The 26,337-nt window shown below is 33.1% G+C and overlaps 2 protein-coding genes across 4 annotated transcripts; one reads left to right on the top strand and one right to left on the bottom strand.

The window, feature by feature from the left end:
- Positions 1-69: 69 nt before the first annotated feature.
- On the bottom strand, positions 70-10,971 carry LOC148616460 (uncharacterized). The gene is made up of 3 exons (XM_088583515.1): positions 10,578-10,971; positions 1,496-4,046; positions 70-387 (listed from the first exon to the last, which is right to left on the bottom strand). The coding sequence occupies exons 1-3, from the start codon at positions 10,874-10,876 to the stop codon at positions 235-237; spliced, it is 3,003 nt and encodes a 1,000-aa protein (XP_088439641.1). The 5' UTR covers positions 10,877-10,971; the 3' UTR covers positions 70-234.
- LOC148616459 (small conductance calcium-activated potassium channel protein 2-like) lies at positions 9,199-22,991 on the top strand. Of its 3 annotated transcripts, none has more exons than XM_088583518.1 (2): positions 9,199-9,248; positions 21,293-22,990. In XM_088583518.1, exon 2 carries the CDS (start codon positions 21,375-21,377, stop codon positions 22,683-22,685), a length of 1,311 nt encoding a protein of 436 aa, XP_088439644.1. In that variant the 5' UTR covers positions 9,199-9,248; positions 21,293-21,374; the 3' UTR covers positions 22,686-22,990. The 3 variants fall into 3 exon arrangements, with proteins under 3 accessions (XP_088439644.1, XP_088439642.1, XP_088439643.1); XM_088583516.1 differs by lacking the exon at positions 9,199-9,248 and adding an exon at positions 13,332-13,407 and having other exon boundaries at positions 21,293-22,991; XM_088583517.1 differs by lacking the exon at positions 9,199-9,248 and adding an exon at positions 20,405-20,655 and having other exon boundaries at positions 21,293-22,974.
- Positions 22,992-26,337: the final 3,346 nt, after the last annotated feature.

Raw genomic sequence — 26,337 nt, 5'->3', positions numbered from 1 at the left:
ATATGTTGCAATTTTGCCTGCCTACATAAATAAAAAAAAATGACCACACATGTATGTTCACTTCCGATATTGATTTTTATTGAGAAACCCTACACTGTTACAAGACTAGTCTAGTATTGTAACTGATGCATGCATGAACATCTAACATTTAAGAACAACATTTCTTTTTTGAAGTTTTTTCTTTAGAATGACATATATTTTATATCCTTGTATCTGTTCAACCGATGTAAATATTTATTCACAGTCAACAATTACTAAGTTGTCATGTGTATGATGGACATCTACTCCAGAGTCTATTGACTCGTCTGTATTCACGTTATGTGTTTTTCTTTCTTCTGGTACAAGTTCCTCTGTGTTTTGAAAAAGGTAAAATGACTCCCCATTAACCTAGAAAAATGTATGTTAATCAGTGCAATGTCAATGTACTGTATGCATACAAAGAAAAGAAACGAAGAACGAAAAACACAAAACAAATAGGAATCAAGAAATCCTATAATATACCAATATAAACCCAGGAACTCCAGAATAATTTAAGCATTTAATTCTTGCTTTCTTGGAAGATACTCGCTGTTCGTTTAATGTCATGTCAGTTGAAAAGGAAGAATATCTTTCTAAGACTAATGTAAGCCTTGATTGTATACTGATACATTAATTTTTTCGTTACCCAGTTAACTTACACAGAAAAAAGATTGGACACTGTATGGTACACAAGATGTTTTATGATGTTTTGTGTAGTCATATGCTTGTATCTTGTATCTTTTGAAAGAGGTTTATTAAAAAATACCCTATTGTCTACTTTATTTGATAGTACATGTATTTATAAATGTTTTTGTTTCGACCACGTTTACTTTAACAGAAAGATATATTGATGCACAGCCTTAAAAATACACTATGCAACTTCCATTTGAAATTTTTGCAAATTAGTAAGTTCACAATATACAAAGATTTACACATGGCCTAGACTTCTGAATGGACCGAGGAGCGCATATTTGTAAACAACAAAAATAAATCTTGCAACAAGTAATTTTTCAATTGTCCAAGGTACATTGTATATTATAATGGCCTTACATGTATGATCCAACCGTAGCCGGGAACAATTATATACTCCGAATGCAACGATTGCATAGTAAGATAACTGGATTACTAAAAAACATTTCCTGGTACATTTTTTTTCACCAACCGCCGATTTTGATGTAAACTCCGAAAAAAATGAAGCATTTTCATGTGCAAACCAACCTTACGATTACATGCACAAGTGCAAATGTATTATGTGCTATGAAATACAATCTGAATGGTGCTCCAACAGTTATATATAATTATACAATTTTCTTGTGTTGTTAATAGATTTCACTTTTATTCTTGTCTTCAATGTCAACCTGAAAGTCTATAGCTTGTATACAAATATTTGACATAAAAAAAAAACACCAAAAAACAAAAAATCGCTCAGATCTTGACATTTCTGTATAGCTATATATCTTTATCTCAACTATCTTACCTCGTATTTTGGTTTATTAGACCAGCTAAAGCCAACTACATCCTTAATACGTTCACAAAGCGTACTTGAAATCACTACTGATGAAGGCTCTGTCATTTTTGACACGGTGATAACTTTTTCTAGAGGAGCACCAAACAACTGATACCGACCATTATTATCAATCATCGACTCTTGCAGTTTTCCTATAGTCCCACAAATAGAAAATTCTAGTTCCAATTGGCGGACTTTGTTTTTTAGAATTGAATGTAGACGAAGGCACAATTGAGCGGTAATGAGAGCGTTTTGATCAGTAGATAGGTTTGTAGAATGTAGACCGACAGTGATAATTGCAGAACTAAATGATATACTATATAAAAAAGCTGAAAATTCATCTGCTACTACCTGAAAATTACGATGAAAAACCGTCATAAATTTTGCTTTGTTAGTTATTTTTTTGATATTGGCAATTTTCTGAACTAAATTTCTGATATCAACATAAACAATTCCGATAGGTCCAACTGATACCAAAGATATTCTCTGCCCACTTGTCAACAAAGTGACAATGGGTGGTGGTATGTATGTATGTAATAAATTCTGTAAATGTCGTATTGTTACACTGAACTCTACAGCTTTTGTATCGATTCTCTCCTCAAGCAAAAGCGTATAATCTTCCATTGCCTCCATCATAGAATCAAGAACAGTTTTGATTGTTGGACTAGACCGTCTCATCATTTTCAGAATTTGATCGAACGATGGTCTATTTAACGGATCATTGCTCCATGAAATTTCCATGCACTGACGGACCGACAAGGGCATTTCTTCTGACGGTTTCGGACGTAATCGACCTTCGTGTACTACTGCATTTATTACGTCTTCAGGGGTCATGTCGTCTGCAAGCTCTGAATATGGATCCTCTCTTGTGTAAATTTCTTGCAAAATGATAGCAAAACTGAACACGTCACATGCGCTTGTAGGTCTACATTTATAATCAATTCGGAGTACTTCTGGGGCAGTCCAGAAGTCTCGAAAGTGTTTTGTGTATTTGCTCTGATCTATAGGGTCTTTTTTATGTAGTTCATAAAGCAAGTTCGTGTGTTCGTCTTTGCATTGAATGAGAGTGTTAAATTCCCAGTCACAAACTTTTACGGTCCATTTTGAATCTATTAGACAAGTTGAAGATGACAAATGTCCATGGATTATATTTTTTGAATGAAGATAAGTCATGCCTTGAGCTATGTCAAGGGCAAGAGAAAGTTGTAGCTCTTTTGTCATGTCAAATTTCTCATTTTGTATCAGATCAATTAACTGCCCCTTTCCACAGTATTCGCTAATGACATAATTATCATTTTCAAGTTCAGTTAATCCAAAGAAACGGACAATATTGCAATGATTTATTTTATCTTTCATCGTCAGCATTTTACTCTTCATAGGTCGATCAATTTTCTTTAATTTATCTATGGTTGTAAGTCTGAGCCCAACATTATTGCCACCCCATTTCCCTGGCCACTGTATTATATGGGACACTAATTCTGGGTACTCTGAAGTCTGAGAAGCTGACTGAAATGAAAATATAGATTTTCCTGAAATCAGTTTCGACTTCAAAGAATTTGCCACCCGCTTATCATAATAGAAGATGATATCATCAATTGGAATGAACCAATCATTGTTGTAAATTCGTCTGTAGTGAGATATACTATGAAAAACAATGTATCCCGAAAAGCAGATGAGAAGCAGTAGACATAATGGCACAACAATAGCCACAATAGTATCCCAATTTTCGTCCTTTTCACTTTCCTTAGCAATGTCAGACTGAACCATATCCCAGACTAGTTTCCCGTTGCACTTCATCTGTTTAAGGACACGGACATTTATACGCTGTACTAGACCTGTACTAAGTGGCGTCATGCCATATGAAATACAGACTTCTCTCTGAACCGAATCTGTCATAAACCAATCGACATATCTTACCAACTCTTTGGCAGATAAACAGCTCGATATTTTTGTCTTATACACGATGAAATGAGTAAATCCAGCGATTGGGTATGAGTTTTTCCCGTCAGCATTATGGAGAGAAAAGGTTAAATTAGAAGTGTATTGGGCGTAATAATTCATAGCGTCTTGAATATTTTCTGCAGTTGCCTTAGTGAATATACCTTGTCCATTTTCAATACTAACTGTGTTCAATCGTAACTCTTTAGCTGCAGCAGCTGAGAGATAGCCAATCGTATAGTCAAAAGACATTAAAATTCCAGCAACACCAGAAGAAGTTGAGCCAAAATATTTTATAACCCCTTGTATCCATTTATCGGAAGTTGAGAAAGAACCGTATGTATTATTCCATTCATTGTTAAATGAAGATAAACCTTGCGTAAAAAGTGAAGTTGTACCAGATTTATCCGCTCTTGCCACTACAAGTAACCTCTTATAGGGAAATGTAAATTGTGGATTCACTTGCTGAATGAGAGAATCATTCCACCAACGTATTGTGCCATTGTAGATACCAGTAACGACTTCCCTAGTCATGTTTAAGTCACTACGTAATCCAGGAAGTTTGTATGCCAGAACAACTGCTCTGAAAATAAAAAAAAACTTTACAGATTTTGTTATTAAAATTCGATAAAGTTTATTCAACATCAGCAATCCAAGCATTTGTCCACTGGCCAATTAGAGTGGATTTTAAAACATCCGGTGCTGCAGGATAAAATCTATGCTTAAATGTGTACTGCGAAATTTGTTAAACCTTAACCCCTACAACATATTATTTTGGAAATCCTAAGGAAGAAAGCAGGTTCGACACAAAGTCAGTCGTTTATACGTGCCCTGTAAACCACCAATAAAAGAATCAACATCCGGTAGATTCATTATCCAACCTCTTTTTAGCCAAAATGGAGATAATGGACAAGTTGAATAACAAGTTTCCATTTTTTTTTTTAAAGATTCCTTAACATTTGTCATTTCAAAAATGCCTATTTTCCTGATTTTATCAGCTGAATTAATATTGTGACCAAGCACCACCCATACTAATTTTTAAGTACATTATCTTGTAAGTAAAAAACACCGTGTTTATATACGAAAAAATCGAAAATCCTATTTTTCGCTTTTTTGGATAAATTTTGACGAAAATATCCAAAATTCATCATAAGAACCCCAGAAGTACTAATTGTGATAATACTAAACAGAAAATACCAAATAAGCCATTTTTTACTGAAGCATGAATACTCTAGGGGTTTTGATATGAAAAATATGTTAATTTAAGCGATTTATCGGTGGGGTAAGGGTACATTTGTTTCCTTTTACCCTAAACCCTATGTGTTACCGCAAATTTCTTGAAACCATTGTAAAATTGAGAAATTGGGCTACATGATGATACATGTGTATGTCAGTTTACTCCGCTTTGTAGACAGAAGAATCAAAAAACGTAAAAATGGATTTTTGCCTGAACGAGGTATAAAAAGTAGACACCCCACCAAGACAAAATGCTTCAGTTTATTTTTTAGCGACAAAAAGATTCATAAATGGGAGGTTATCTCAGCCCATGTACTATTAATTTTTACGTAAGTTTGTGCCTTGAACCTTTTTGGAAGTATGAGGAAAAAGGGAGGCCAGCAATAAGCATTTTCCAGGGTTTTGGACAAAACTTAAGAATATGTACCACTATGTGCCATACCAGAAACGAAAGGCTTGAGTTGTTTATTGGAGTTTTGTCTAGGTACAAGAAAGAAGTATTTTTATTCAGATGCCCTGACAATAACTTGACTGAAATTGTAAATATCGATTTGAAAATGCTTCACAAAGTGCCAAACCATATTAAAAAGCTTGGATTAATTTTTGAGAGATTGTCTTACCGTATAGTAATTGACCAGAAACAAAACATGTTTTTATTGTTTTAGGTAAAATACTTGAGTAAAAATGTATGGATCTTTAGGGAATCGTATAAGCTGGTTTCACACCACAGAAGAAATGTTTAAATAGATTTAAGAGTTGCGATCCTTATATTTGAAGAACTAGGAGGAAAGGGTGTAAAAAACTTTTCCTAAACATTGTATAAATTTTCTTTTTGATGTTGTAGTAACTTAATTTCTCTTTATAAGTTTTTTTTTATCCCATTTATTCTTATCAGCGGTAGCTTAGACTTATTAATTAAACATATAACCACACTCATAATTCAGAGATGTATTAAGTATGAATACTGCTGCCAACTGTTCATGGTCCCACCCATTGTGGTCGTATCAACCTGCATCATGCGAAACATTTTATTCAATATATAGAAAGCGTTTGTGTTATCTTATCTGGGTCCGAAAATTTCTCAACGATGTCAGAACTGTGAAATTAGCCAAGAAAATGTTTAACTGTTTCCATTTTGGGAGTCGACCTCGTACCGCTGTGAAGTCCTTGACAAGGTGACAAGACCGCCTGCATTAAGTCCACAGCGCCCTAGATCCCACCACCAGCTAGACTATATATATAACTTTCGCTGACCGGTAATACCCATTAGTTTTAACATAAGTCTGAAATCTAGTACACGATGTATGGAAGGACAGGACAGTTCATCTAAGTGGTGTTGAAATACATTATGGCGATGCAGACCACAGTTTGTCATCAGGTGGTTTATACATGTCACAGTAATTTACAAGAGAAACAATTAAGTAGTAATATATTTTTTTGCAGAAAACAAAGAGAATTACAACCAGTGTTGATAATCTGAGCTGGTTTCCACCAAAATACAGATTTGTAGGTAGCAAAGGCTATATCTACGTAAAACATGGCTTATGCATGTCTTATGTCTACTATCGGCAATTTTATATAGATTTTGTTCTTTATAGAATGCCATAGTAGTTTAAGTGTTTGATTTCTCAAAATTGTAAACATTATAATATTGATTGCAAGTTAATAAAGTACTACTTTGTTTTACTATGCATTAACATTGACCAAAAATCTGAATATACTGTTGACGCAGGTTTATTTATCTGTATAGTCTCGAGTGGGACATTTTTACGAACACAATGAAGTTCAGCAATAAGCAGTCTAATTACACTAGGTTTTTCCAAAGTTTTTCATTTTTTGAAGATCTAGAAATGAGTTAAAACCACACCAGCTTTTAAAATAAAATTACACACAACAATAGAAAAACACCCCTAATAAGAGATGATATTAATTGATGTATGACTCATGCCAATCCTTTTTTCTGTTATTTATATATCAAATGAAATATGCTTAAACACTTAACTCCCCCCCCAAAAAAAAAAAAACCAAAAAAAAACAAAAAAAAACAAAAAAAAACCAAACAAACAAACAAACAAAAACAAACAAACAAAACAAAACCAAACAAAACAAAAACAAAAACAAATAAAAACAAATAAAACCAAATAAAACCAACAAAACAACACAAACACGACAATTTAACACCAAAGCGAAAAAAGCAAACCCATTGGTTCCCACAGTTCTATGCCTTTAAATTTATTAGTTACCAGTTTCAGTGGAATGAGTTTTTAATATCATCAAACAACTTATTTACAATAATAATATAATGCAAACAACAATTCAAATTAATCTAGTTCTTATCTCTGTTTACATCATTAAAAATATTCAAAAAATTGCTCAAATATTTATCGAGTATTTCTAATCCCGACATTTTCATTTGCTTGAACCAGATTTTTCCACATAATCGATGATAATTTGCCTTCAAGTTCAATTACTGATATTGTTAACTTTTTTTATGTCTTTTCGTGCCATGTTGTACAGTAAGTTTCACTTGTTTGATGTATGAATGTATCAAAAATAGAATTAACATAAATAAAAGCAAAATCCCATTGGTTCGCGACTTTCATTATGCAGGGAAGATTACCTATTCATATCGTGGTCTGAGCTCTTCCCATCTATGTTAAAACAATGAAATCTACCGTTTTAATGCTGCTGATGAGGTGTTACTTTTTGAAACACGTGTACAGAATACCAGAATTTGTTTTATCAGTATGAGCAGTATTTTTGCACTGAGCAAACACTGGGTCGATGTCAATGCTGGTTGGCTAAAAGCCATGGAATGTTTTCACCAGTCCAGTAGTCAGTTTTGTCTGATCCGATTTATATCATAGAGTATTTTAGAAAACACTCACTATAATAAAAACACTAAGGTTTCATTTCCTGTATTTCAGTTGGTAGGACATCTCGGTGCTGGATTGGGCTTCCTATTTCGGTAGTTTTGTTTTCGAATACTTCTTGTATACAATTCATGTTTTGATTTAGATCTTATGAATTTGGTTTCTTATGCTGTTGATGAGAGGTTACTCCTTAAATCACGTGTAAAAAAGCATTTTTTTTGCAATATCAATACGAGTGGTATATTTGTATTAAAACGAGCAGATTTTTGTATAATTCAGGTGGACGGACGAAACTTTCTCTCTAATACACATCTGCCCATGGGCTACATTAATTACACCGTGATTCTATATTTTTTTTACTTTTCTAAGTTAGTCGACAACAACGGGAAACAAAATCATTGTGTAATTACTATTTACTTGCAAAACTCATTCTGCATTCATGCTTCAAGCATTTAACATATCAGTTTTTAAAGAAAAGCTTAATTAGAGCTTGTACTGTTGGGACCTAAAATATAGTGATTTCCGATTGAATCTCCCATGCCATGTTAAACAATATTGATTCTCTTTCATCTTTTAGTGTATTTTCTTTATACAAAAGTGTTTTGAAACATTTCTGAGAGAACACGGATAGGCAATTGTATTCCAATTGGCAGTTTTCTGGAAATGTGTCGGGCAGAAAGATATTACAAGCCCATTATGGTTACGTCAGGTAACTATTTTTTATCTGAATAAATGTTAGGCGAAAATTCTTGAAACTAGGCTTTTTAACTTTTGCTTGTCTGGCCATTTTTTGTTCGGTCTTGCAAATACATATTAAAGTACATGCAGAACCAAATGTCCAGCCAAAAAGTTTTGAAATTACAAGAAGACTGCAAGGTTAAAAATGTCTACACTAATTGTATGATATACATATGACATTGGTTATATTCATATACTAATTAAATAAGGGACTAGAATTACATGATTATCTTCCATGTCTTAAAGATTTTGATGGTGTTTGTTTGTTTTGTTTGTTGGGGTTTAAAGCCCGAGCAGCAATTTTTCAGCTATATTCAGACGATGAACATGAAATGGACGATAAAATGAACATGAAATGATGATGAAATGAAAATGGGATGGGACACAAGGACAATAGGGTCGACAAATTTTGATTGCCACTAGAAAAAGGGGAGATGGGTAAGATCGGGCAATTTAGCCTGCTGTGGCGGAGCGCAAAGGTTTCTACTCCGGGAGAATACCACAGTAGGGTTCTTTAACGTGCGAGGAACGTGGCATCTTTCCAAACACGGTGCACCACTATGGTTTGTGGTCAGGTTTTCCATATTATAGCCTGACAACCCCAGCATGTAACATGCCAGGGGTACCCCATTCCACCATCTGGGGCACACATCCCAGTTGCTCTGTGGGCAGAGCGCCTAGCCCCCCGGCTAGGTTTCTGAGCACTATTTAGTCGCCTTTTACGACAAGCTTAACGCTGCCGTAGGCCTATTCTTTTAACACCCGGACCTGCTCGGGGCGATTTTGATGGCGTACAAGTAAACAATTTGCAAGTTCAATCAACAAGTTGAAATGAATTTTAAATAAAATTTTCTTTATTTTTATTTTAGTAAACTGCTCTAAAAATGGAGGACACATCACGTGAAAAGTGCAGCAAAAAGTGCAACAAATACCTAGAGGTTTCTTCGTACATATATTCTGCTAAGACTTTTAAGCCTGTTTAAGCATTAGCAAAGACATATGCCATAAACTTTTCCAAAAAAAGTAATAATTGAAAGTTTGAGCAGCTGTAGTCATATGTTAAGCAAACTGCTGAGCCAACAAAAAGTAAATCATTTTAAGAAAAAATATAGGCTTCTAATGAGTAAAAGTTGAATTCCTTTTGAATATTTGACCGCTTGACATTCTGCAGAGAAAAAAAAAACGTTAGAAACGCCACAACGTCGCTGTTGACCCTCTAGGTTTTATAGAAAATGGATACACAACCACACAACAATCGTCATATCACTTGTTCGTACCACACCGTCTATAGTGTGATATCGCAAATATCTTGCAGCCAAATCAAACAAGTCATTAAGATATTGGGGATAACAATTTTTTCACGCTTCAAAACACCCGGGGTTTTTAAAGAGTGGATCTTTAAAAATTGGCCCACCAGAAGGTTAGAAAATCTCCGGCGGCCATCTTGTTAATTTAAACAGAGTCAAAATTCAGTCAAATGTAACAGTTCCCACTTTTAGTATTTATGCCAAGTAATGTTACTTTTGACTCAACTATTAGCAGAATAAAAAGCCATAATGTATTCAATGACAACTTGGAGCGACCACAGCTTCCCGTTGATCCATCCGATCCTCTTATAAGTGTATCGTCTGTAGAAAGGATTGAGAACAACCACCCTACTGAATTTAAAAGATTGTTATCTTTGATAATTAAGACGTTGATTTTTGAATATTTGCCAATCAGAAGCTTAATTAGCGTCCAACGGCCATCAAACGAAATCAAAAGTTGGCCGTTTATAAAAGCTCACTCATACGTCATTCCCATTTAATTATATGCTTTAATTAGTCAAGGTGTTTCTTGCAGCTACAAATCGGGCTTACGACGGACGCAAAGTGTTGGTACTTGAACTTTTGATTTGGTACAGTTGTACTAAAAGTAGGAAAGAGAGGCGCAAACTTTAAAAACCACAACTTTATTGTAACCAAATTTATTAAGGCATACTTGATATATTTTGGGCAAAATTTTGTTTAGTTGTTAATGCAGTTTTACTATTTCTATGATTAAGTAAGCATTTTAATAAAAGAATAAAACAGATGTTTTAAAAAGGCAGTTATAACTAAAACCCTTTTAAAAGAATTCCAAGGGTGTAGAGTAACAAAATAAAATAAATAAGGACCTTTATTTCACGCGAACTAATTTAAAAACAATTTCTGTATAAATATATGTAAATAACGTTCTCGTAAAAGGCATAATACAAGGAAAAAACGAACACCTTTATAAAAACTTACCCAGCCATAGTCGGAAAGGTCACAAGATCTGGGTAATTAACCTGTTCTTCCGCAGATAGAACCGTATCAGATCCTGCATATTCTATATCTATATTATCTTTAATAGCTCTTTTACCGTTGCCACTTCCAACTGCGTCGTATTTCATGTTCAACGAAACATGCGGTGATCTATATCGCCTGTAAGCCGGAATCCAGTTTTTGTACACGGCACCAGGAAAACTCGCTCCTTCACCGCGTAAATTAATGATTCCTACCACAGTTGATATTTCTAGAACAAATTCTATCAAAATAGGAACCATTTTAAGAAGACTTTCTTAAAAGTAAACCTTTTTCATGTTACTTTCTACTTTATAAATCCCCCTTTAATGAAACAACCCAAGCTTTGCAACGGGAATATGTCTCGAAGCCTAGGTAACACGGTTGAGTGTAATATCTATGTAATATGAAAGTTTTTCATACCTGAAATATTCTTGCCTTGATTCTATTGGCTCAGTTGAAAATACAAGTATCCACTGAATTGGAAGTCATTAATTAACAGAGTAGTTAGCTGAGATTATTGATGTATATCTTTTATTGGGATCTGAATATGCCTTGTTAGTATAAACGTTTTAGCATTCAGTTGTCAACTTTTCAATAGGTAATGTAAAAGTGATTTACCGATTTAAACCTGGCTTCATATACGAAGACATATAAGTCAAGATAATAATAGCTTCAGTTATCAGTACTGCAAGTCACTTCTAATCTTAGTATGTAAAACTTGATGATAAAATAAGGATTATTTCATTTTGATGTTTATTCACACTGAATGTCACATTGTCTTCATCATTTAATTCTCCAACTAGCGGCTCGTTCTTTCAGTATAGTCCATTACGTCGGAAATTTCATGTAACACGTTACTACCACACTCTACATGGAAGAGATGAAAACCAAAAGCTCGCCCCTATCTTCTTTCGGTCTCTCTATAAACGACAATGTTTGTGATCTTCGTGTATCTCCGTGTATTGGATTCCAAAACTCTACAAGAACCCATACAAACAACGCGTCGTAGTTTGATCGGCAAAATGCATCTTCGTAACTCACTAATTTTCGTATTTCAAGGAGCACTTGAGACATGGTAATCCCATATAGTATTGTCAATTCACTGTGGGTTCGGAAATATTGAAAAAGGTCTCGAAGCTCTCAATGTTAAATTATTATCATTATTATGATAGCATCAAGACTTACGATTTTTCAACTCTTTGTATTAATTTTCCCCATGCTGAGTTAAAATACTGACTAAAAAGCATTATATAATCATTGTTACTATGAAAAGATGGAACACTTAGATACAAATACATAGTATTTGGTAGAGAATTGCTTACTTTGTTTAAAGCTATTTCAAAATATGTTCTACATGTACCCCTAAAAAAATGTCGTCAAAATGCTGAATCTTTTTTATAAACAGTATATTTGTCCTCTGTGGTGGAGTGTAGCTTTTCAACAAACGATCGGCATTACAATGTAAGCGCTTCTCGATGACATATTCCTTCACTCTTAAAAGACTGACTTCACACCTGATATCATCCTAGACAAGAAACATCGTTAAGCCAGATCATTTGATCCCAGTTAATGGTATATAGATGTCGCTGTATTTTTGGAGGTTTTATACATTACATTCTCCTTAAAAAACATGAGATACATGAGACTACACACACTATGGAGCCAGTCTCGAATCTTGAGATCTTTGATTCTAGGTTTTGCTATATAGATGACGTTTTTGTCTTAGAATAGTCCTAGTTTCTTAAGAACTTGAGAGTCATGTCATGCACTATAGACACTACCGAAAAAGGAAAAACTAAACGACGAACCCGATGACTTTTAGTTCCATATCATCAACTTTCTGTTCATGTGTGGTATCGTCCCTTCAGCTCCTGCGTATAGAATTTTCGTTCCCTAACCAAATTATACGTTATGCCAGAGCTTGTGAAAACTACGCTAATTTTCGGCAAGCTCTGGCATGATGTACATGTAAGAGTTGGTATTTGATTGTAAGTCTATATGCCTGTATCACGCCAGACTTTTTTTTACAATTAGACTTCTATAACGCTGAATTCAGAATAAACTAATGGCACTGGAGCTGATAAGAATCACCATATAAACAAGACGTTATAAATCACATTATTATTGTTTATAGAGTAATTATATACGATATTAAGAGTCACGATTTGTTTACTTCATGCTTGTAAACATATAAGATATTTCGATTCGATTTTCATTCCTTATTTATTGGTAGTGTATGAATTTATAAGATGGTTAAATAGAGGATCTATCAGATGTTACATGTATCTCACAGATTATTGATTAAAATAATAAGAAGTATTATCGCTCAATAATAACTTCAATAGACAAAACTCTTTTTTCTTTGACTTTAAAAAAGTTTTGATCTTACACACATTCCTTGTTCCGTTTTTTTGTTATAGGTTATAGATTTCTTTTTCATAAGATTTTCGCTGTAACACATGAATTATTTATTTAAATAAAATGAAACACATGTTATAAAGCTCAATTACGTCTACAAATGGTGATTAGTTATCTGTACTTCAGATAGATTTAGCTAATAAGAGTTTGTCACCTCATGTCACATTACAAATATCAACCACTGTTGAGGTAAACTTTTGCAGTTCTATAAGATCGATTAATTATATCTTAAGTAAACTAATGAAAAAAAATGAGCGTAAATAAGAATGGATAACATTTGCAACAGATTGTCAGCTAGAATCAATACGTATTGCCTATAGATCAGATTTATAGGAGGTCGGAAATGATTTAACACAAATAAAATGTCGTCCTCGTAAGTTTTTTTGCATATTTATATATTTTAATACTAAGTTAGTTGTTTGCTTGTCATTTAAAGAAGTTTCAAAGTTATTTTCCTTTACGATTTAGTTTTTAGTTTCTGGTATATATTTTAGTTGCATGTTCATCTTTACTGTTAGTTAGAAGATGGCATAATAATAGTCGCCACATCGTGTATGTTCTTTAACGTTCCATCTTAAGTTCCAATGTATTTACAGATGTTATATGAACATAACAATACCGTTAATATGGAACATACAACTTTTGCTAAGAGAACTAATTAAGCGCGTACGCCTTATAATTGTAATAAGCTGAAGTCGAAAATGTTTATGGAGCGTAAGATGCTTTTCGAAAAGGTAGAGATAGATTTGAGACATTAAGCATTAGGACGTGACAATGTCAAGGTTTAAAGTTTTAAAAGCTGTAAAAAGTGTCATGGATATGATTAAAAAACTGTCAGAAAATGTCTAAATTTAAAGACTGAAAATGTGTCAGAATATTCAGAGTAATTGTCAGTGATAGAAAAGAGTTTAAAAGACATTGTTAAATGTGGTTTTGGTACCACTGCAAGAAAATTTCGAGAAGGCATGACAAAATCTGGGAATGTCATATGTTTATTATAATAAAGAGAATGCATGGATCCTTCACAGACATACTAAATTGTATTATCAGTATGAATTAATGTACTGTCCTAAACAGATGATAGGGACTATCTGAAAATGTTATAAGGGTGTAATTGATTGTCTAAAATGTCTGCTATGAAAGTAACAAGAAAAAAGCTTATGAGATCCGGTTTTAGTCATATGATAAAATTGATCCGCTATAAAAAGAATCAGCTTCTCAGATAAAGCAATGTTGAATACGTTATCTTACCTGATAATAACAAGCTAATGCAACGGCAAATATAACGTGGATTTAGTGGCAACAATCAAGAATGGAAGTAAAAGCAAAATTACATAACAGAGAACAACATAACATTATAAAGGAAACAAATAATTTCCCACTTATAATTATTAAAAGAAAAATATAATTTTTAAACTTTCCCTGATAGTTTTACTTTTAGTTCTACAGCATGCAAAACAAAATGATATTTGTCTATATTCTATGCATTTGAAATTGTTGACATTCTTGATACAAAACAAAAAGGAAAGTTCATTTTGTTATCATTTAGTCATATTTAACAATAAGTTTTGTAAAGATGTTAAATGCGCATTGGTATAAACTACATCTGAAAATTAATCATTAAGTGTTAAAAGTGTAAATTTGGAATTTAGAGACTTGAATCAGTAACTGAGAAAACAACAGGACGTTAAAAAAAAAAATCATGCATTAAAATAACAAAAGAATTGAAGTTTACCAAAATTGAAAAAAAAAATGTTAATTTTGTCCTTTTTGATCACTTTCTGGTCTGCAATTTTTCTGTCAAAGATATTGTGCTCTCACCCCAAAACAAATTCATTGTAGGAGATACATTCACTTTTTCATAGTTTATCATATGTGAAAATATAAAGCTGCATCCTGTCCTGGGTGTAGACATACTTTTCTAGATGTGAATATGTTAAAAATATTCAACAAATTATCAGTACTCAGCATTTTATTTTTGTTAAATGACGTATGATTAATGCACCATTGTGACGTCATTACAATTTACTAAAGCCACAATTCATTCATTTTTCTAATATGCATATATTTGACCATATGTTGAACAACTTTTATGTTATTACAACAAAGTTGATATTTTTGGGCCGTAACCATTGCCTATTGCTTCTTCCTCTTTTCTAGTGTACATATTATCATTTTAAAGCCTTTTTGATATACATGGTGCTGATGAAAACTTTTCTGTCGGTTTGGTCTACTGGATATAAATATATGCATATGTTCAAGAGTAATCAAGGGAACTAAGATTCTAGCGGAAATCAAAACAATGTAATCCAGGGACAAAGACCAGACATGGAAAACAGACAAAGACAAGAAAGAACATAACATAACCAAATAGTAAATACAAAGTAACAAAAGTAAATGAGCAACTCGGGGTCCACTAAAAAATAAGAGCATGGACCAGGTGCACCGGTAGGGTAAGCATCCTCTGCTTTTCTAGAAACATCCGTCGAGTTGATCATAAAAATCAAGTCTAGACGAAAGAAGAAAGGAAAAACTATGACACAGTTGAACAAATTAGTTTTCATGGTGCAGATGGATACACCGTAACGATCCACGAGTTCATGATGACGACCATAAATCTTCTCTAGTGATGACCTCAATCTTGTAGCAACATAACCCTGTTCCAGAAGCTTTATTGTAAGAAGTCTAGCGCAATACAAAAACTCTGCGTTTACAGCAAGCACTGGCATAACGTATGAGTTGTGATTTGAAAACTCCATACGCTGGTGGTGAAGGATGTTGTCACAGATGAAAGGAAAATTGACAATACGAAATGAAAAGTCATCACGGTTGTCGTATAATTTGGTCAATAGTTTTCCTTACCATCAATCTCTAAGGTCAATGATATTATCGTTATTTGTAAATAAAGCAAGAAAACTCGGCAAATTCCGACCTCAGTGAAGTGCAAGCTTAAGAAAAGTTCTCCATTGGCATTTCATTTATAGTTCTTCCTTATATCACAGAATGCACTGACCTTTCCTAACCATATATATCCCACAAATGGAGACCGTTACATAGTAAATATACTTATAAGACACTTATTATGAAAGCTTGTGTTATTTGGTCTTGAAATTTTGATGCAATCAAAATTAACCAAATGTGTAAAAATAATACTTTCAGAAGACTGCTACTGTGTGGACAACAATAAGGGAGTTAAAATGCCTACACAAATTGTTTAATATACATTTAACATTAGCTATATTCAGATATTAATTGAAAGAGATTATATCAGTTACTGGAATATTTGCCTTGGTTAACAAAATTTTTTGTACGTTCAATCCACATGTTTATATAAACTATTTACAAAATTTTCTAGTGGTTAAATGTCGTGTGGTCTTTAAGTTTAAAACGAATGAAAATTTTAAGTAGTTCAATGAGTGCCAATGCTACATCAGTTTTCAAAGACCCCGATGTAGCAAAAAACATTGTCTATTATACATGACAAATATGTTGTCGTATCTGCAACATTGTTTTTGTCTGCAAAACGTTTTACATCCAGTGTTTATTATCAGAGGTAGACGTAGAAAATAATAGAAGTGATAAGACCTATACTGCTACCACACTTTCCAAGGAAGAGATTGTGGGAAACCATAAATCTGTGCTTTCCTGTTTTGGTCTCTCTTTGACTGTGATTTACCGTCTATGTACTGGATTCCTAAACTCCACAAGAATCCATACAAACAAAGTCACATAGCTGGATCTGCAAAATGTACCACCAAACCTCTTTCAAAACTTTTAACTTCTATACACACGGCTGTCTAAGAGGGTTTGCAGTCCTACCACAACAATTGTAACTCATGTAGTGGTATTAATTCATTGTTAATCCTGAAAAATTCGAAAGATCTTTTGGAGACAATCAGTTCAAGTCTATTATCTGAATATAATGGCATTAACCCATGATTTTTCAACACTGTATACTTATATTCTACATAATCAGTTAAAATCCCGACTTAAAAACATTATACATTGCTGTTTTTCCAAAAAAGATGGTACACCTAAATACAAATATATAGTTCTTGGTAGAGATTCCCATACTTACATCAAGGTTTAAAAGCTAGATCCTTAAATCTCAGTTTCAGCGATATAGATGACGTACTATCTTTAAATAATCCTGATGTTGGGGATTTAACACAACATCTTTCGCATCAACCCCAAAGAACTTGAGATAGAGGATACTACAGACACTGTGAAGTAAGCCTCATATCTTGACCTACACATAGAAATCGATGGTAAAAGAAAACTATTGACCAAACTTTACGACAATCGTGATGACTTTTCATTCAGAATTGTCAACTTTCCTTTCATCTGTGGCAACATCCCTTCAGCACCTGCGTATGGAGTATTCATATCACAACTCATACGTTATGCCAGAGCTTGCCGAGACTACGCAGACTTTTTGTATCGCGCTAGAATTCTAACAAATAAGCTTCTGGAGCAGGGTTATGTTGTTACAACATTGAAGTCATCACTACAAAAGTTTTATGGTCGTCATCATGAACTCGTGGATCGTTACGGTGTATCCATCTGCACCATTAAAACTGATTTGTTCAACGTGTCTTAGTTTTCCTTTCCTCTCTTGTCTACCCCGGACTTGACTTTTTATGAGCAACTCGGCTGGTGTTTCTAGAAAAGCAGAGGACGCTTACCCTACCGGTGTATCTGGTCCATGCTCCCAGTCTTTAGTGAAGTCCGAGTTGCTCATTTGCTTTTGTTACATTGTATGTAATGTTTTGGTTACTTTGTGTTCTGTGTTGTGTGTGTGTCTGTTTTTCGTGTCTAGTCTTTGCCCTTGGATTACATTCTTTTAATTACCGCTATAACCTTGGTACCCTTGATTACTCTTTTATAATAATTTCACGAAAATTTACCAAAACAACTTGCTTATCAAGGTTTCATGGTGATTTTTTAGAGTAATTTCATGTATTCTTTTCACCGATTTGACATAAAGTTTATATTCAAGGATTATTCTGTAGTACTAAACAAAATATTCAACTTAATGTAATCTTTATTATTATTATTATTATTATTATTATTATTATTATAGCTACCTGCGTTAGACATGCACACAAATCCATTTCCCATATATCATTATTCAACTGAAAATAAAATTTCTGACGACACTTAGAAATCGTTAGGAGACTGTCGATATAGAAATCTTCCAGATCCTATGATATGGGTGGCATTAACACAAATATTTCCCACAGATATAATGTTTATATCATATGTATGTCAAATAGTATAGAGATTTTTTTTTACAATGGACAATGGATTACCCAGACTCTCTCACAAAGAGACCAAATGTGCATAAAATGAGTTATTTTTCTTTTTGCAATGAATCTCAATGCTTTCTATGTCATTTATTTCTCTTTAATTGTTGCAGTTAATCATAAACCAACATCCAACTTTGAGTATTGATGCATTTTTGATATGAAACAAAAACTGGATTTACCCACCTTTCATTTGGAAATGCCTGTGCAAAGTCAGGACATGTGTAGTGGGTTCGAAAACATAATTTGCTATGTTCTACCCACTGCCCGGTTTTGAATGATGTAAACACCTTCTCAATACTATCACTGTTTCTACATGTTCTAGTTACACTTTTAAGAGAGTTATACCATAGGCACGATTAAAAATATTTAAAAAAAAAGATTTTGTACAGAGGGAACACAACTAAAACAGTTTTAAAATAAATGATTATTATTATCTAATTCTCTAATTTTTTATTGTAGTTTTTATAGTGTTTTATTTCTATTGTTGTTTTAGTAACTTCTGTTATATATTTTCTTTGTAAGAATCATGCATATTCTGTAAAATATGATACACCTCAAAAAAGGTTACACATTTGTTTGGTTATTAAGTTGTTTTATAAGTTTATATGATGAAATCTATATTTATTCATTGTAATCTGTATGTTCTTAGGAGTTAATTCACATTGAAAATCAAATAGTTTCTATTGTATTTTAATGTCATTTACAGAGTTATCTCCCTTAACTTGATATTCTACAGTGCATTCTATATACATGTAATTTTTATCTCTTATAAACAAGGATTCTATGAAAATCCACATGTTAATTTATGTTAACTGTAACATTTTAAACAAAATATAAAAATTAAAAATATGTAGGCTTTCCAATCATGTATCACTTATTGCATAATTCTAATCTGGAATGCTACTTAAATCTTCAGTTAGCATAACATAACCATTGAGCGGCGAAACATCGTGCGCAACATCCAAATAAAAATGCCTAACAAATATTTTTTTTTATACTAAATGAGAGGTGTTTCATTGAACTATTTCTTTCATTATAACAAATGTTAAACAGTGTATATATGTAGTGATCATTCATAAATTGGTATAAACCATCAATATACTACTAATTAATATACATTTATATGAAGAAAAAAAAAACATATGCCCATATCCGTGAAAAGTAATCAAGGGTAACATTTACGCCATGATTTGTGTATCAATCTGAATGATATTTTAAAGTAGTTAGGGGTAGATTGCTATACAAAATCCTTCCTCTGATGTAAATTCAAGATTATTATTATTCTCGGAACAATATCCGTGAAAAGTTGTCAGTAATAGCCCAGGCGTCGATATCACAACAGTCGTAAGTGTAAAGATGATCGTAAGTAATGACATCACAACCTAAAATAGCATTGTGACGTCATAATTTCACGGATATGTAGGCAATTAAGAAAATAATCTGAATATGAATATTATGTTTAACCTGACATAACATATCAATAAGATGTTAAGGTGTACCTAAATAATGTTTTTGTCTTTGTTAGACAGTGAATAAGTGAATTGAATTGATATTTGTAATAGATGGCATAATGAAATATAAAATTCAGTAACTCTATAAGGTGCCTGTAGATAATTAAGGTAAATATGTTTTCAACTGCAAGTTTTTATCAAGATAGGTACTTAAGATGAAAATGGGTTACTAAATCCGCTACATTTATTAACATAATATCGTAGGTTTAGTTGCTACTTAACCCTTTACCCTTATCACAGTTTCTCTTAATCATATAAGGATTGGAAGCGAAAAAAAAAACTTGATCGAAAATGCATGCTATCATTTAATCAATATGCCCCATGACTCTACCTAATTCTAAATCTCGTTGACAAAAAAAAAATATATGAGAAACTAGCTGGAAAACAATATAACATAGAGAAGTAAGGGGAAAATTCATATACATATTGAATTATTAACACTGTGTAAAAATAAAATCAATGTTGAAAATGATAAATGAAAAGAATGACAAAATCAAAGCTTGGGATAATCAAACTTAAGGTATATAATAGGAATTTGACTGTATGGATCAATTGTAGTAACAGCTTGGTGGTTATGGTCGTTTATGGGGCCCAAGTATGGTTTTATTTTATATATCAATCTGTATTTCATGGTTATATTATCAATATGTCATTTTGATGGGGCACGTGCTAAACAATGATGACCAGTTCATTGTTTTTCTTACGTTTACCGAATTACAGTTTTAAGGATGACCTTTTATCTTAAATTTTACTTCTATACGTTCTTTGAAGGACCTTGCAATAACGTCGAACGAGTTTAAGGTAAGGTTAATAATGCAGAATACTATTACGTATAATGAGGTGTATGTTGGCATATTTTGTACTTAAATTAAGGAAAATGAAAAGAATGTAAATGGACTGAATTTTGGCAATTTTTTAGTGAATTCTAAAAAGTTGTTCAACAAACGACTTCAATAAAAATCATATTCACTATTTCTAGTTCTGTGTCTAGCTCCATTAATTTGCCTATAATTTAGCGCAATTTGTATTTGATTGTACGTCTTGCATTTATATAATGAACTCTTACTTTCAAGTTGAGTTGATTAGCTATTGAGAATACATATTTTTTTTTACTTTATAGCAAGATTCACTATATTCTAATACATGTATATATTATGCTATTTAAAATAATAATTATAAACACTTCATTGCTGATTAACAAAAGAAAAATAATATCAAATATATCAGTTGTGTAATACATACACTTTTCTTTAAAAGCCAATATAACTGATCTTAGATTTTATTATTAATGAATTTACATCTAGAAGACGCCGGTCACACATGCTCTCTCTACATCACTAGAAATGTTTCAATTCATTCAGGCATGTATAAACAAACTTACTTAAATCAAATAAACTATTCTTTGTGAATTGTTAATGTACGTTCTTGTTTGTTATAGAGAGGACATCAGCGTGAAAAGTTACGACGGTGATAATCCGAAGACGCCTTTATTTATTCGCAACCACCACAAACGAAAATACATGAGTAACGCAAGTCTTGAAATGAATTCAATGACGTCACTTACGTCAACAAGCGATGCTAAGCATATAGGGAGACTTGGGAGAAGATTGCTAAGGCGGAAGAAATTAATACAATGGCGTCGGTGGATAACCGACATACAATTTGGTATCGCTTTATTCGGAATCATTTGTATGATAATAGAAACAGAACTTTACATTGCTGATCATATCAGTAAAGCTGGAGTTGTATCATTTTACATCAAACTTGTTATTTCAATAAGCACATTGTTTCTTCTCGTAGCAATTTGGATCGGGTACTATATTGGGGCGCAAATAAAATGTGTTGATACTGGTGTTAAAAGTTGGTGGTCTGTAATGTCAACCTATACCTGGTTTGCACTAGGGTTTGAAATTTTTATTTGTGCAATTCATCCGTTTCCTGGAGATTTAAAATCGGACTATTTGTCACCAACAGGACAAAGAAAGAAAGTAAGCATTGATGCTGTAGCCTCTATATTAATGCTTACACGACTATATTTAGTAGCAAAGTTTGCTGTCGTACACAGCATGCTACTTACTGACACATCAACATCTAGCATTGGAGCTATGAGTAGAGTGAAAATTAATACAATGTTTGTTTTCAAAGCTGCTATGACAACAAAACCCGGGATTCTATTAACGCTTGTTATGCTTTGCACATTCCTTTGTAACAGTTGGGCGATGAGAACATGCGAGCTGTATTATGAAAAAGACAGTGATAAAAACAGCTATCTTGAAATAATGTGGCTTGTTGCAATTACTTTCTTGACAATTGGATATGGCGATCGGACACCTCAAAGTTATTGTGGTCGGTATATTTCAATAGTTACGGGAATCATGGGAGTTATCACTACAGCACTTCTTGTTGCTATCATTACTCGAAAACTTGAGCAGACGAGAGCTGAACGATATGTCTTCAATTTTGTTTCGAGAATGCAGAACGAAAACAGGAAGAAAACAGCTGCTGCAAATGCAATCAAAGCTTTATTAAGGATATCAATCCTAAAAAAGTTTGGAAAAGAATACTTAAAAGAAATACGATACTACGAGGACAAATTGAAACAGTTTCTAAAGGATATGAAAACTGCGCAAGGAGAAAAATACCATATCGGAGATGAGGCCGTTGGAATGGTTGATATAGCACATGAGGTCAGCAAAATAGAAGACATAACACTCAGAAATGCGCATCATACTGACATGGTGAATACAAGAGTTACTGCTCTTGAAACACGTCTTATAGGCATTGAGGATAAACTTAATATAATATCAAATCATCTCATCAGAAAATCATAACATGATAGAAAAAATGAAGTTATTGTATGTTTCAATGTTAGATTGTTTAATCAACAACCGTACTTAAATAATAAGAGGATTTCGTTGTTATGTATATTATTTGATAGATGTTTCATAAAAAGGTAATCACGGTTCATTTGTTACAACCATTTTTATTGATACGAAACCTAACCCTGGTTTAGATAATAAAACCGTAATCATATGTTACCCAAAAACCTATTTTACTTGTATTTAGTTCTTTTTATTCTCACTTACTAGTATTGTTCATAATTTCTGTACTATATTTAACTCACGGGAGGTGGGGGGAGGGGGGTTCACTTGGGTTAAAAACTTGGTACGGGAGTGCAGCTGGAATTGGAAAAACACCCCAATTCTTATATTTGTGAGAAGATCAGTCCCATTCATACATTTTTCAGCACGAAATACATACCCATTTATATATTCTACCACTGTGTACCTGACATCTTTTTGAATTAAGAAAACATAAACCAAATAAAGGTCTCCAGGAGGTTGCAAAAGGGCACATAATAGCAAAATCTTTTGATCAAATCCAATACATTTTTAATTTATCAATTCGTCACCTAATCAACATTTTTTCATCATGGCTATGCTGCAGCAGACACTAAATGAAGATTAATTGGTAATAATAAGAAAGTTTGTCTTAGCAGTAAATTATGCATTAAAATTGTACAAATATGATCCATAGATATAGTAAACCTCAGAAATGCAGCCCATTGTCATAGGAAATGAAAAAGAATTATGACCCAATCATGTATTTCAACTCTAGAAAAGACTGACCCATTCCAGCGGCACGTCAGTGTATACGGGTATATAGAGAGTGACTCCCTTTTTTGAATCTTTCATTGACTTCTGCAGAGATTTTTCAGTTATTACCCTTCATTTTGGCATTATGGCCTACTACCCTAGTACAGTCGCTTGTTTTACCTCCCGGGTTTGAACGATGAAATTTCAATTGATTTCCGAATCCAAGTTTGTCATTCAGTGAAGCAAAAAATCTGTTTTTCAATACAAATATAAATCGGGCAAAATTCCACTTTTTTGTCGAAAAAATGTTTCGGTCCAGCAATTGAATATATACCCGTAAGAAGGAAGAAAGCAGCTTAAAATGTGGATCTGTTTATACTTTATATATCCATTAGAGGAAGGAAAAGCAGCATGAAATGTGGAACATCTACCTTCATATTGGTAGTTTGCAAGAGTAATCGTTTTCAATTCGGTGTAAACAGAAATGAAAAAAAGTTTTGTATAATATTACGTCTGAACCAAAAAAAACAAAAACAAAAACAAAAACAAATACAAAACAACCACAAAAAACAAAAAAACAAAAAACAAAACTGCAAGAAAACAACAAAACAATCAAACAAACAGACAATAAAAAATAAAAACAAAATTTCGTTTTTTCGGTGCATTTTTTCTACGCCATCAAGAACCTTATCACTTCTACCATTAAAGTGTCCGTATATATTATGAATATGTACTTGAAATGAATAAAATCATACTTATAATACTAGTATATGATTCAAGACCGTAAATTTAATTTGTAGATGAACGCCATATGAGCTATTGCCATCACTTCGCGTCCGTCGTCATCGTTAACAGTTTTTCAAAACACTGCTTGATCAATTGGAACCAAACTTGGTATGACTGTTTCTTGTGGTATCCTGCATTGAACTGATGTGGGGATTTTTTTTATCCGTCGAAAAACATGGCCGGCGTTACTTAAAATATAACATAGGAGTCATATAAAAAACCGTCAGGTTTAGCTAAATTCTGACATGGGTAAAAGTGTTCAGCATGATGAAATCTATCAGCGGTCAAATGTTCATTTAATCCGCTAAGCCATGATGTAGTAATTGCACTTTTCATCGCTTTTTTGTTATTTTTTTTATTTATTTTTTTTTCAAAAATAATCTTCTCCTGTGACACTACGTGACCAATTGGAACCAACATTGGTACGAATGTCCCTAGGGGTATCGTGCATAGAACTGATGTGGGGATTTGTGATCTGTCGAAAAACATGGCCAATGTTATTGAAGATAGAACATAGAGGCCAGGCAATATTTTGTCGCATTTATTTCGATAAATCGTTAGGTTTAGCCAAATTCTTTCAAAAGCTGAAATGATCCTTAATAGGACTACAAAAGTTTAAGGTAGAAGTTGTCAGACCACTTCTTGTAAGAGTTATTGCACTTGAAAGGGGAAAAATGACGGTTTTTTTTCACAGTTTTCAGCAAATATCTTGATATGACAGATAAAAAGAAACTTTCAATTACTGAATTGATCCTAATGATACGTCTTACCAAAGTTTTCCTGAGCCAAATTGTTGGACAACTTCTTTTTAAATTTATTGTCATTGAAAGGGAAAATTCAACCAGGTGAGCGATTCAGGCTTCTGGGAGCCTCTTGTTGAAAGTAAAAAGCTTTGAGAGCAACATTGCATGAAAGCAAGGCGTGATATTCCCGTTGTTGACGTCAGCCATGACTCTGTATTCATTGTTCGTGAAAATGAAGAAAGGGTAAATTTTGTGCAATAAATTAATCATAAATTCCTAATGGGCAAACTTACTAAAGGGCAGTATTTTGTACCTTAAGAATATGCCAGTTAAGGAATTTGCATCTGATTACAATATATTTGTGTGTTTGATCTTACTGTTTCCAGGTGCTTTTAACACAGTTACAGAATTGTTATTAGGAAACAACTAAGAAAATATTATAAATGAAAAAAGGATTTTTTTATGACTGTCTTTTGTCCGTTATGTGGCCTTTCAATGACGCTAAGTTATTTGTAACGATAATGTTATAATAAATAAATCCGTTTATATAGAATACGATTGTACATAAATATTGTAAATTTAGATGAAATTAGTAGTTTGAAGCAGACTATATGAAGTTCAAAATAATACATGTCAGAATAAGTGAAGAGACATTGTATTGACCTTTTACTCTGATGGAGATGAAGAGAATAGTGAGATAGGTAGGGTATATCTAAAGTGGTGAATGAAGGGTAATAACAAAATTATCGAACTGGCAAATTCTATACAGTAGTCAAAGGGTTAGTCAAAAAGGTATGACAAATGATAACATAAAGGCAAAAAACCCTGAAATGTAAAATCAATCAACAATTTTAAAACACAAAAAGGGGGAATAAAATAAAACTGACTATTTAAGCGATACATAAACAACATATCAAACTGAAGATGTCGATTGTCAACCGTTTGTCAACAAAGGTATAGATGCAAATAATTTGGCTATTATCCTCCATCACAAAAACATTACCAACAAAATTCCCCCATATTTCAAAGACAAAATCCATACCAATTATTTTATATTCCTACACTTCACCCATTGCATCCAAAATTTTCAAAGGCTATTGAAGAACCTCGAGATTGAGGACTTCAAGGCTAAACAACCTGACTGTTCTTGCAAAAATTCTCCATTCAAATATGGTCCTTCTGATCACGTCGTTACGGGAGATTAACCATCGTCGAAAACGTATCTCTGCGTAATGGATGCCGTCGAGGACTATGCAAATAAATGGATAAAACGAGAAGACGTTGATTCTCTGTCAGAGTGGTTAAAGGTCGTGATGTCTATAATTTTGAAACGAATGAAAGTTTTAAGTAGGTCAATG

This window comes from Perna viridis, chromosome 5, assembly GCF_037379345.1.
Source record: "Perna viridis isolate PV_CMFRI_1.1 ecotype Kerala chromosome 5, ASM3737934v1, whole genome shotgun sequence".
NCBI lineage: Eukaryota > Metazoa > Mollusca > Bivalvia > Mytilida > Mytilidae > Perna > Perna viridis.
This window is presented reverse-complemented; position numbering and strand designations above follow the sequence as displayed.